At 32.1% G+C, this 13,464-nt stretch overlaps 1 protein-coding gene across 9 annotated transcripts in view; it reads left to right on the plus strand.

Moving 5' to 3' along the window:
• Window positions 1–13,464, plus strand: part of GPHN (gephyrin) — a gene marked incomplete at both ends in the record, with an annotated part of 440,211 nt that overhangs the window by 220,584 nt on the left and 206,163 nt on the right. For all 9 annotated transcript variants that reach the window (XM_084239836.1, XM_084239843.1, XM_084239839.1 and 6 more), the window contains one exon: window positions 382–476. In XM_084239836.1, coding sequence (XP_084095962.1) covers window positions 382–476 — 95 coding nt within the window. The remainder of the gene's footprint in view (window positions 1–381; window positions 477–13,464) is intronic.

A 13,464-nucleotide genomic window follows, 5' to 3' on the forward strand; every position in this document is an offset into this window, starting at 1 on the left:
AGGAACTAGTTTTTTTTTAAGTCTAATAACCAAAATAAATATCCAAATTTATTACCCTATGAAAATCTATTGAGCTATTACAGCAATCTGAAGCTTCATTGTTAAATATATGTTATTAGGTGAGATGTAAAATGTGAAGTACCTAGAGTTGCAAAGGAGAAGAAATGACTGCTAATGTAAAAGTTCATGGGAAGTCCCTGTCCTCACTTTGTTCAGTGGTCCCCAAGAATTGTCTTCATGCCTTTAAAACAATGTTTTCTTGGCTACAAAGTATAGTTTATAGAAAACATAACTTATAATTATTTTTAAGTTAATTTTACTATTCTGCCTTCCTTCCTTTGACTAATTTCACTCAGTCTGCTATTTAATCTTTAATTACAGGCCACAAAAGAAGTAATAGAACGGGAAGCGCCAGGGATGGCCCTGGCAATGCTGATGGGATCACTAAATGTTACACCTCTGGGCATGCTCTCTAGGTAAGAAAGACACCAACATGTTGCAAAGATTAATCCCATACTACTAATCACTGTAATAGACTGATAAACCTGAAAACAATAATCATAACACTATGTGTACCCCCCTTTTTTCCAGATTTAAAAGTCTTAGTGGCTTGTCTAATTTTTTGCCACCATTTAAGTTCTCTCTCACTCTCTCTTCTTATTTTTTTTGTATATCATGTTAAACTTTTAAAAAGTATATTTTTGCTAAAAGTTGTCAGTCCTAACACAGAATTCAATTTATTATAATGTAAAATTCTTACTCTTTTTTGTGATTTGTAATCACCAGTTGTCATTAATACTAATTTAATAAAACTAAAGAGTAGAGTTTTTAAAATAATTTGTTCTCACAAGTTAGAAACTTTTAATTTGTAAATAGACATTCATACGTGGTCATTAAAAAAGTTGGATTCATTCTTATAAACTTGAACTCTTGGCTGATTACTGTATTTAGTTATGTTAAATTAATTATCATATTAACACATTAATTAATTGTTACACATTAACATAATTAATTGCAACATTAATTAATTGTTAATCAATATGTTAATGTTAATCAATATATTAATTAATTAACCATTAACATATTAATTGATTAATATTATTAGTGCAGTAAGTTCTCATGTAACATCATCAAAAAGTTGCTGGAATCTGTGACTTTAGAACACATAACAAAATCAGATCCTCCGATGACATTTCATTGGCTGTTGGCTGGGATATCCTTTTTTCTCAACAACAGTAATGAAATGACATTTAATGAAGCTATTATTCAAGAATCTGCTATATATTACATTAACGTATTTTAAAGTGTGGCTTTGTTAGTATAGATGTACCTTTGTTGACATCCATCCTTGATTTGGTGGTTCAGTTATTTAGTCCAACACCTCCTAGATTAAAATTACCTTTAATGAGTACAACATACATCATATAAATGGAAGACAGAATTATCAGCCTAGTAACTATATGTTGATTTAATAACCATTCATTAATAGACAATTGCTCTCAGAGCAACATAAAAATGCACAGCAAATTTATAATTGCAAGGTATCACAATTATTATTTATATCCATTATTGGTCCAGTGTGCAATATGAATATAAAAATAAATGTATTCATTTAATGTATGGAATGTGAGCCATAATGGCCTTTCTGTTTCTTTGACTAAGTTTATGCCCAACTAAGTTTAAGCACGGCTACAGGGAAAATGTAAATGAAACGTTAGTTATTATATTGCCTTTGCTATACTATTTTATGACGGTTCATTTTCAGAAATAATTAAAATAGCATGATAGAAATTTTTAAGGTTTTTAAGGAACTCACATTGATTCTTTTATGCTGTTCTTTTTAACCCGTACTTATATAAATGCGTTTTTCAAATGTCACATTTGATCCCTTTTCTCTAGGGAATTTAGTTGTGGATTTTGAACATAAGATAACTTTTAGTATATAAGGAATATAGTCAGAAAGAATTAAACTTCATCCTTTGTTAGTTTTTTAATATAAAAATTTGATTCAGTAATCATAATGCTATATTTGCCAGACCCTATTATCACTATAGATATGAAGGATAGAAAGAAAACAGGCATGGTCCTCAACTTAAGGATCTCACAATTTAACTGGAGAACTTTTTCTTTGCACCTGTAAAGGTTGCAAATTGACTGTATCTTTCTTGATACAACATAGAAATACCACTTTTTGTCTCACTGAAAAATAATTCTGGATTAACTACTTCTCTGCCTTCTGAATACACATAATTACTGCATACTGGACTGCTGAGTAAGTGGAAAAATAATCATCAGAACCTAAATATCTGGAATAAGTATATCATCTTTATGCTGAAGGCTTTGAAAATTAAAATACATGCACAGCATAGTAACCATATTATAATTATTTTGTCTGTTGCACCTAATTTGTATAAAATACTTAAGAGGAGAAGTTTAATTTTATTCATTTCTACATCCTTTAGACCCCCAAACAACTTCTGGCTTAGTAAGTACTTAAAAAATATTTAGTGTTATGGTTACTATTAACAAATCAATGTTTCATCCTACTGCTAGTAGAATTTTTTTCAAGGTAAGGGAATACATCAAGTTGGTGCTTTTTCTTCTGTTTTTACCTGTAGACAACAGTATAAAAGAAAAACAATTTTTTAAACAACATTAATCTGTTTAAAATGGTGTTCATCTACTTCCTGGTTTTTTTGTATAAGTAAGTTGGAAGAAAATCTGAAGGAATAGATAAGATCATCTCTAGCCAGATTACTTTGATTCTGTTCTACTACTTACTTATACTGCTACTACTTATACTTACTTACACTGCTACTACTTATACTACTACTTGCTACTTATACTTCTACTACTTACTTATTCTGCTCTACTACTTACTGGTTTAACATCTTTTTTGTTTTTATTTTCTCTTCTATATAATGAGGATGTTAATAGTGCCAGCCATCTTGGATTAAGTGAATTAGTTCAGGTAAAATGCTACAGCAGCGACCCATATTAAAGTCTTATTTCAGAGATGATTACTGTTGTGGCAGTGTTACTGGTTAAGAGTTCTAGCTTGCAAATCTGCTGCAAAAACTCTAATAACTTCCCTTCATCTGGAAATGTTTTTTATCTCACCTTCATTCCTGAAGGATATTTTCCCTAAATATAGAATTCTGGATTGACAGTTCCTTTCTTTCAGCACTATAAAAAATGTTGTTCTACTGTCTTCTGGCTCCATACTTCCTGTGGAGAAATTCAGTCATTTGAATTGCTGTTCTCTTACATGCAATGTGTAATTTTTCTCTGAATGCTTTGAAGATGTTTTTTCTTTATCTTTGACTTCAGTAATTTGATTGTTTATGTGTTCGGGTATGGTTTTCTTTGAATTTATCTTTTTGGCTCCTCTGAATTAATTTATGCCTTTAAATAAAATTTTGGAAATTTTCAGTGACTAGTTTTTCAATTTTTTTTTCCTAGACCAATCACATTCTCCTCTCTTCCTAGAACTTTTTGTGACATGAGAAGTGCATCTTTTATGTTTCACAGATTCCCTGAGATTCCTTTTCTCCTTTTTTTAATCAGATTGTTTTTATTGATCTTATTTTCAAGTTCACTGACTTTTTTCCCCTTTCATTTCCTTCCTGCCTTTGAGTCTATCTAGTGAATTTTGAAATTTCAAATATAGTACTTTATCATTTCTAAAATTTCTATTTGAGTGTTTAATATGGTTCTATTTCTTTGCTAAGAACTTTCATCTTTGCATTCATTTCTAAAGTGTTGAATTTTATTTCATGAAGAATTTTATTTCAGTTTAAAACTATTCTTCTAACAGTTTCAATATCTGACTCACTTTGAGTTTGGCATCTGTTGATTTTCTTTTCCCAATGAAAATTGGTCAGATTTTCCTGGTTCTTTCTGTGTCAAATAATTTGGAATTTTATCCTAGACATTTTACATTATTTTTGTAAGACTCTGGACTCTGTTAAAATCCTTGGAGAATTAGTTAGTTTGTTAATTAGTTAATTTTTCTGCAATCATTCTGGATCTGATTGCAAAATTGGTCTCATCTTCTGTGGATGATGGGTCAGTACTTGCTATCCTATTAGGGTCTGCCTGGTACCTGATATATTCAGAAGTTAGTTTGAGACTTGGGCAGTAGAATATATTTTACTTACGCTTTTATTTATTTATTTATTTATTTTGAAGCATGTTTATTGAGGCAAAGCAGGTTTACATCACTGTATCTGCTCTGGGAAGTGCAGGTTTAAACCTCTGCAACTATATATTTTTACCCTCTTCCCACCTTTAGGACTGACAACAGTCTTCCACTATATTTCCCACCTCGTCAACCTCCTCCTCTGGTTGCCTGAGTTTTGCAGTCAAACATTAAGAGTTTATTATTGGTTTGGTTTCGACTGACTCTGTTATTTGTCTCCATATCGCACATATAAGTGAGACCATCTGGTATTTGTCTTTTTTCCTTCTAATTTATTCTGCTTAGCATTATCCCCTCTAGTCCCATCCATGTTGGCAAAAACGTGGAGGAAAGGGAACCCTTGTACATTATTGATGGGAATGTGAACTGGTCTGACCCCTATGGAAAACAATATTTCTCAAAATATTAAAAGTGAATCTACCATGTGACTCAGCAATTGCACTCCTAAGTATCTACCTGAAGAATACAAAAACACTAATTTGAAGGGATATATGTACTCCTATGTTCACTGCAGCCCTATTTACAATAGCTAAGTTGTGAAAACAACTTAATTGCCCAAGGACAGAGAAGTGGATTAAAAAAATGTTGGGGATATACACACACACATACACCTATGCTGAAGAACTGGGGTGTAAATAAGAGGTGGGGGGGATTGAGAGCACTCACCAGAGGCAGAGTGGGGAGCAGAATGGCAGTTCAGCTGAAATACACTGCTAGGGGAAGCAGCAGGTGAGACAGAAGAGGTCTGCTTTGCTATATGTGGGTTAGCTCCCTGACCAGGGAATGAACTCAGGCTATAGCAGTGATAGGGCTGAGACTTAACCCCTAGGCCACTTAACCCCTAGGGAGGCCCTGTATTTATGCTTTTAAATGACATTCTTATACTTTTTTTAGAATATTCCATGCATACATTGCTTTAAGGAAAGCTGGTACTTGTATCAGTTCCCTTGCTGGTAATAGGGGATCCACCTTCTCCAGCTTTTTCCTGTCCAAGGCTCCTCCCAGTTTCTCTGATCAGAAGAAATTTCTTGCAGAGTATTAATCCCCTGTGCTATTTTACAGTTCTACACAACTGGACCATCTTCAGGGCAAAGAGGCAAAAGAAAAGATCAAGAAAAAAAAAATAGCAGAATTTCTCCCATTTAGACATTAGATGTCCCTTTCCTCATTCTGTCAGCAAGAGAGCCATGTCTTTTCTCAGGGTTTTAGATACAGCATCATCATCAGAGTAATGCAACTCCACAGTAATGTAGCTACACAACTAACCCCCTGAAGGACTGTTATTGTTTAAGCTGTGATGTCAGTCCCCAGTCTTTTTGTTATTGTTTATATACAGAGTTCTGAGCTAATGACTTTTTGTGTTCTAGTCACAAGCAGTAGGAAAGAGAAAATATAGTTAGTGTCTGCCATCTTGTTTGACACCAAAACTGAGCTCCATTTTTAAAATCAGATCCCTGAGTTTATAGTCTAGCATTTATGGGTATTTATTAACTAGATGATGTTGGCCAATTTATTTAACTAGGTTTAGCACTTCCTGTCCCAATAGATCATTGAACTCCCAGAAAAAAGCAGCATAAACCTCTCTGAATCTGTCTCATTTGTGCCTCACTCACTTTTTAAATAGATCAAATACTGTTCTAAACTTCAACTACAGTAATAGAGCAAGCACTTTGGTTTTACATTGAGGAATGATTTATCCTGGGTTTTATTTTCAGTTCTTTTGTAAATTTGATTTGTTTTCTCTGCTTAATTTTTAAAGAAATCATATAGTTCATACAAATGTTTTTAAAATCCTATATAGAGTGACTCACTAAGAGAAACTATTATGTGAATATTTAAATTCATAAAAAGAAAAAGTGATAGGCTTTTTTCTATTTAAGAAATTTATCATTGTGATCCTCAGTAATCCATCTCTTAATTGTTTTAAATATTCAATCCTTTTTTTTAGTTACATTGAATTGACAATAATATCTCAACTTACGAAGTATGACAAGAAGCCTTTAGTTTTTAATGTATGAAATAGGACTGATCTGTTTTTAACACACAATGTCCCATTATATACCTTATTATTAATTTTTAACCTCTATCTGCTTCGTTTAGTCAGTAGCTGAATATAAACACTTTAACAAACATATGTGCTACTATTAGGGAGGAGTTCATTTTTTCCCTTTCATGGCAAAAATGGTCTCATACTAGTATTGTGTTAAAAAATTTTAAGATAAAGAATCACTAAATTAAACTTTTTATATTGGTGCTATATTACCCTTAGTATTATTTTAATCATGTTAAAATAACATGAGTCATTTAAAGTAATAATTTACATTAACAGTATTATCACCTTGAAGAGTCTCCAGTTTTTTAACCTAATATTGTTAACTTATGAAAGGCTACATAAGGGAGGAATCTGTTTCTATGCCTGAACAACTGAAGTGACAGAATATGTCCAATTTAAAAAATTTGGAAGTCTGGAATATATTCAAGTGTTTGTAGCATCTAAAAGTAGGTTAAGCTGGTAAATTGCAGTTAATTTTGGTTAATATCCAGCCTATTTCAGCCTAACATGATTGTGACTATGCATCCCAATTCTTGAATCCTATAACAGTCATATTAGCATAACTGTGAAAGTCAGGGTGGGCAATTAGAACCAAATATTGAGAATCTGGGTTCTGTTTGTAAATTATTGCTTTGGGTTGTAGAGGTGCAGGCAAAGATAGATTGAATTGTTGTAAATTCCACCAAATGAAATGACTTCAAGGAGATTTAAAGGGAGAGTACCTGCTTTTTTTCCCTACGTTTTTCTCTTTTCCCCCCTTTAGGAGCCAGTCATTTAAGGATTAGGATACTCAAGAGCAACCACATATATGGGGGAATTTTAAATATCACCGCACATGCAGAAAGACAATGCAGGCTCAGAAAGGACCTGGAATGACCTTAGTTTTATACCCAAACACAGAGATACTCTACAACAGTCAAAAAAATAGCAAACTGAGGAAGGGAAAGAATCAGATTTCCAAAATAAACATGTTACAAGATTCAGATGTCCAGTTTTCAACAACAACAACAACAAAAAAAAAAAAAAAAACACAAGATATACAAAGAAACAGGAAAGTATGGCCATTCAAAGAATAAAAGAATGAACTGACAGAAAATTTCTACAAGGAGAACCAAGTGAGCTTACTAGGCAAATTTTTAAAAGAATCTATTGTAAAGATGATCAAATTGCTACAAGAAGTCATGAACAAAATCAAGGAAATAATGCAAGCAAAATATAAACATCAATAAAGAGATAGAAAACGTAAAGAGAAGCCAAAATGAAATTCTGGAGTTGAAAATTATAACTAAAGTAAAAGTTTCACAAGAGGTGCTCAAAGCAGATTTTAGTATCCAGAAAAAGGAATCAATGAACGTGAAGATAGGGCATTTAAAATTGCTGAGTCTGAGGAACAGAGAGAAAAACGTGAACAGAATATAAAGGATATGTGGAACACCATTCTGCAGACCAACACACACTTCGTGGGTGTCCCAGAAGAAAAAAGAAAAGAAAAAGAGACAGATTATTTGAAGAAATAATAGCCGAAAACTTCACAAGTTTGATGCAAGATATAGATCTTACTTGCAAGAAGCTGAATGAAGCTCTTCATATCCAAGAAAGAAACTACACTGAATCACATTATAATCAAACTGTCATGAACCAAAGAAAAAGAATCTTGAAAGTACCAAGAGCAAATATACTTGTCACATATAAGGAATCTTCAGTAAGGCTGTCAGTATATTTCTCATCAGCTATATGGGAGGTTAGAAGGCAGGGGATTGATATTTCCACAGTAAATAAAGGAAAAAAAATGGTCAACTGAGAATTCTAAACTGGTAAAACTGTTCTACAAAATTGAGGGAGAAAATAAGACACCCAGATAAACAAAAGGCTGGGAGTGTTTCTTATACTACTACTCTGATAGTAGTATACTGGACAGTAACTCAGAGCTTCATGAAGAAATAAAGATCTCCAATAAAGGTAAAATAATGGAGAGTTATACAAAATAGTTTTGTTGAAATTTTGTCTTGTAACTCCACTTTTTATTTTCTTTATTCATTTAAATGTTTATGATTTAAAAGACCAATGCATGAAAAACTTATTAGTCTATTTTTGGGGTACACAACATATAAAGATATAAATTATGACATCAATGCCTAAAAGGAGTGAGGATACAATAGGATAACAACAGAATTTTTATATGATATTGAGGTTAAATTGCATGAAAGTCAAATTACATTGTTATAATGTATGATATTAGCTATAATTTCCATAATTACAAATAAAATAGCTATAATATAGACAAAAAGAAATGAGAAAGAAGTGAGGTGTTTCACTAAACAGATCAATTAAACACAAAAACAGACACTAATGTGGAATATAATGAAAAGCTATGACATAAAAAAACAATTAAAATGGCAGAAGTACATCACTGGCTATCAGTAGTTATATAAATGCAAATGCATTAAACTCTTCCATCAACAGATAGTGATTGGATAGAAAAACATAATCCAACTATATTGGTCAATAGGAGTTTCACTTCATACCCGAGACACAAATACATTGAAAGTGAATGAATGAATGGAAAAAGATATTCATGGAAATAATAACCTTAAGAGAACTGAGTGACTCTACTAAAATCAGATATAATATGCCTTTAATTTTAAAAATATTACAATAGACAAAATATTATTTACTGATAAAAGGTTTATCAAAGCAGAAAGATATAACAATGACAAACATGTATGTACTTAATAACAATCAAAATAGATGATAATAAAATAGGGGATAGAACCAATAAAGTATGGAAATGTAGGCATTGAGCAACACAATAAGCCAACTGGATCCAAAACACTACATCCCACAGTAGTAGAATGCATATTGTTGTCAAGTGCACATTGGATGTTCCCCAGGATAAATCAGATGGAGGATCATACAATAAGTCTCAATAGATTTAAACATGAATATCACACAAAATATATTCCTTTAGCACAAAAAAGATGAATTCAGAAATCAGTAACAGAAAGAAAATGGGAAAATTCACAAATATGTGTAAATTAAATAATATATGCATAAACAAACAATATAAAAAAGAATCATAAAGAAATTTGGAAAACACTTACTGGTAAGTTAAAATGAAAACACAACCTACCAAAACAAGTGATTTGGAGAAAACACTAAAAAGGAAATTTATAGATAGAAATGCTTGCAATAAAAAAGAAAGATATCAAAAACAACCACCTCACATTACAACTTAAGGAACTAGAAAAAGAACTAACTAAATCCAGACCTAGAAAAAGGAAAAAAATAATAAAGTCAAAAGTAAATAAAAGAGAAAGATGGAAAAACAATGGAGAAAATCATCTAAACTAAATTTGGTTCTTTGATAAGATCAACAAAATTGTGAAACTTAGGCTATCTTGACTAAGACAAAAAGAGACATGACTCAAATTATTATACCCAGAAATAAAAGAGGTACATTACTATCAACTGTACAGAAATAAAAAAGACTATAACAGAATACTATGACAATTGTATGACCTAACTGAAATGACCCACACTGATCACAAAGAAATAAAGAATCTGAATATACCTAAAACTAGTAAGATTGAAACAGTAATCAAAAGCTTATCTACACAGAGATATAATGTACAGCATTGAGATTGTACTTAGTAATATTGTATTGCATATTTAAAAATTCAGAGGGTATACCTTAAAAATTTTCATCACACAAAAAAGTATGACTTTGTATGGCTCTAACATCTAACTTTGTATAGATGTTAAGTAGACTTATTGTCTAGTTACATGTTCTGCAGTATATACAAATATTGGATTATATTGTACAACTAAAATTAATATAAGTTGTCAGTTATACCTCAATTTAAAACAAAACCAAAAACTACTTACCAATGAAATGCCTGAAACAAATGGCTTTCCTGAAGAATTCTACCAAACATTTTAAAAATAAAATAGACACCAACCTTCTCAAACTCTTATAAACAAATGAAGAGAGGGAAACATTTCATAACTAGAGCATTGGTCTAACAACAACAACAAAAAAACCCCAACAAATACCATAAAGAAAATATACAGACCGCTGTCCTATATAAACATTGATATAAACATCTTAGACAAAAATAAAAAAAAAACAAATTCAACAGCTTATTAAAAAGATCATATACCATGACTAAATGTGATTTACCTCTAGAATGCACAAAGGACTTACAATACAAAAAGCATTTTAAGTGAAAGACACCACATTAGCAGAATAAAATGAAAAAAAAAAAGATCATTTCAATTGATACAGAAAAGTATGTGACAAAATTTTGCATACTTTCATGTAAATAAGGTCTAATATGAAAACACACACAACTGATATCATATTCTATGGTAAAAGTCTGAATGTTTTCCTCTAAACCATGAAAAGATCAGGATGCATGCTTTGGCCACTTTTCCAAAACATAATATTGGACGTTCTAGCCAGAGTGGTAGGGAAGAAAAAAAAATAAAAGATATCCAAATTCCAAAAAAAAAAAAAAACAGTATATTTGTCTTTTTTGACATGACCTTATGAGGAAAACTTAAAATTCTACAAAAACAGTATTAGAATGAATATAGACAAATAAAAACAAGCTTTGTTTCTATATATGAACAGTAAACAATGTAAATAGAAAATTATGAAAATAGTTCCATTTCCAGTAGCATCAAAAAGATTAAAATTCTTTGTAATTAACTTGATCAAGGTGAAATATTTGTTACAATGAAAACTACAAAACATTGCTGAATAAAATAAAAAAACTAAATAAATGCAAATATACCCCATTTTATGGATCTGAAGATTTGTTAAGATGGCAACATTACACAAATCAATCTACAGTACAATTCCTATCAAAATATCAATAACATCTTTTGCAGAAATAGAAAAATCTTCTAAAATTCATATGAAATCTCAAGGAACTGAAATTGTCAAAACAGTCTCAAAAAATACAGATATTGGAGACCTGACACTGATATTAACTTGCTACAATGCTACAATAAACAAAACAGTGGTACTGACTTTTAGACCAATGGAATAGAATAGAGAGGCCAGAAATAAACCCTGGAATATAAGGTAAAATGATTTTCAAGAGAAGTATCAAGATAATTCAATGGGGTAAGATTAGTCTTTTTCATTAATGATACAGGGAAAATTGGATAGCCACATAAAAAGAATGAAGTTGGAACCTTACTTAAATCCACATTATAAAATTAACTCAAAATGGACCAACGTCTAAATGTAAGTGCTAAAATTATAAAACCATGGATAAAAACTTTGTGGAAAATCTTTGTTACAGACTTGGTAATGTTTTCTTGAATATGACACCCAAAATACAGGCAACAACATAAAAACTAAATGACTTCATCGTTCATTAAAAACGTTGTGCATCAAATGACATTATCAAAAAGTAAAATGGCAACCACCGAATGGGAGAAAATATTTGCAAATCACATATCTGATAAGAGTCTAATATCCAGAAAATATCAAGAACTCCAGTTGAAAAACAAAAATGAGCAACCCAATTTTAGAATGGGTGTCATGCTATTACACCACACCCACCACCAAGGCACCCTTAGTCCCCCACCATTGTCTATTTTACCCCCTCCTCTCTTTCTTCTCCAACATCCTACTCCTCCTCTGGTAGCCACAGTTTATAGTCAGATTTCTGGGGTTTATTTTTGGTTTGATTTTGACTAACCCTTTGTTTTGTTTCTTTATATCTCACACATAAGTGAAACCAAGAGATATTTGCCTTTCTCCGTTTGACTTATTTACCTAAACATTATCCTTCCCAGTTTCTTCTATATTGTTGCAAATGACAAGAGTTCATCTTTTATTGCTGAATAGTATTCCACTGTATAAAAATACATCTTCTTAATTCATTTGTATGTACTTGGGTACTTAGGTTCTTCCCATAACTTAGCTGTTGTAAATAGTGCTGGAATGAAAATAGTAGTACGTATATCCCTTTGAACGAGTGTTTTTGAATTCTTCTGGAAGACAGATCTAATGGTGCAATTGCTGGATCATATGATAGGTCCAGATGATACTTTGAGACACCTTCACATTGTTTTCCTTAGGCTTATACCAGCCTGTATTCCCACCAACAGTGTATAAGGGTTCTTTTTACTCCACATCCTCATAAGCAATGAAAAAAGAGGAAATCCTGTCCAGGAGAATTCTACTTCAACCTAAAACTCAAAGAATTTTCACAGATAAAGTTCTAAGAAATTTAGCAGGTCATGTGCACAAAAAAAAAGGTGACAAAACAAACAAGAATCAAGGCACTAGGAGGACAGAGACTATACAGATGGACCCTGAAAGACTTATAATTCTGGTATTATCAGACCATATAAAAAGAAATAATATATTTAGAGAACTAAACAAGAAGCAAAAATTTATATGCAGGGAACAAATAGTTTAAACAAAACTAAACTTAAATTTAGATATGTAAAGTATAATAAAATATTAATACATGGAAATTTTAAATTTTTTATTGAGGTAACATTGCTTTACAGCACTGTATGTTTTAGAGGTATAGGATCACATTCCTTGGATATGTGTTACCACACCACACCCCCCACTAAAGCACCTGTAATTCTCCATCAAAGATCATTGTACCCTTTCCCACTTTGCTATCTTCCCTCCAGCCCCCTCCCTGACATGCTCAATTCTGTAGTCAAATCTCTTGGGTTTGTTATTACCTTGGTTTTATCTGACCCTTTGTTTTATTTCCCCATATTCCACACAAATGAAACGATCAGTATTTGTCTTTCTCCTTCTGAATTATTTCATTTAGCATGATCTCCTCTAGTTCATCTGTGTTGTCACAAATGGCAAGAGTTTCTCTATTTTTTTTTAAAGATTTATTTATTTATGCAAGAACTGGGGTACAGGCCAGAGGTGCAGGCAGTGAGAGGATCCACCAGAGACAGAGTGGGGAACAGAACAGGCAGATGTACTGAAATACACTGCTGAGGGGAGCAGTGGGCGAGTCAGGAGAGGTCTGCTGCGCCATGTGGGTTGCTCCCTGTCCAGCTGGGGATCGAACTCATGCTGCGGTGGCTGCAGTTAGCTTCATGAAGAAATGGCTCCAATTCTCAATAATCTCTTCAAGAAGAAAAAAACAGTGGGAGTACTTCTTAATTCATCAAGACCAGAAGTACCCTAAAAACAAAACCATGCAGTGGCTGC

This window comes from Talpa europaea (genome assembly GCF_964194135.1).
Source record: "Talpa europaea genome assembly, chromosome: 8".
Taxonomy (NCBI): Eukaryota; Metazoa; Chordata; class Mammalia; order Eulipotyphla; family Talpidae; genus Talpa; species Talpa europaea.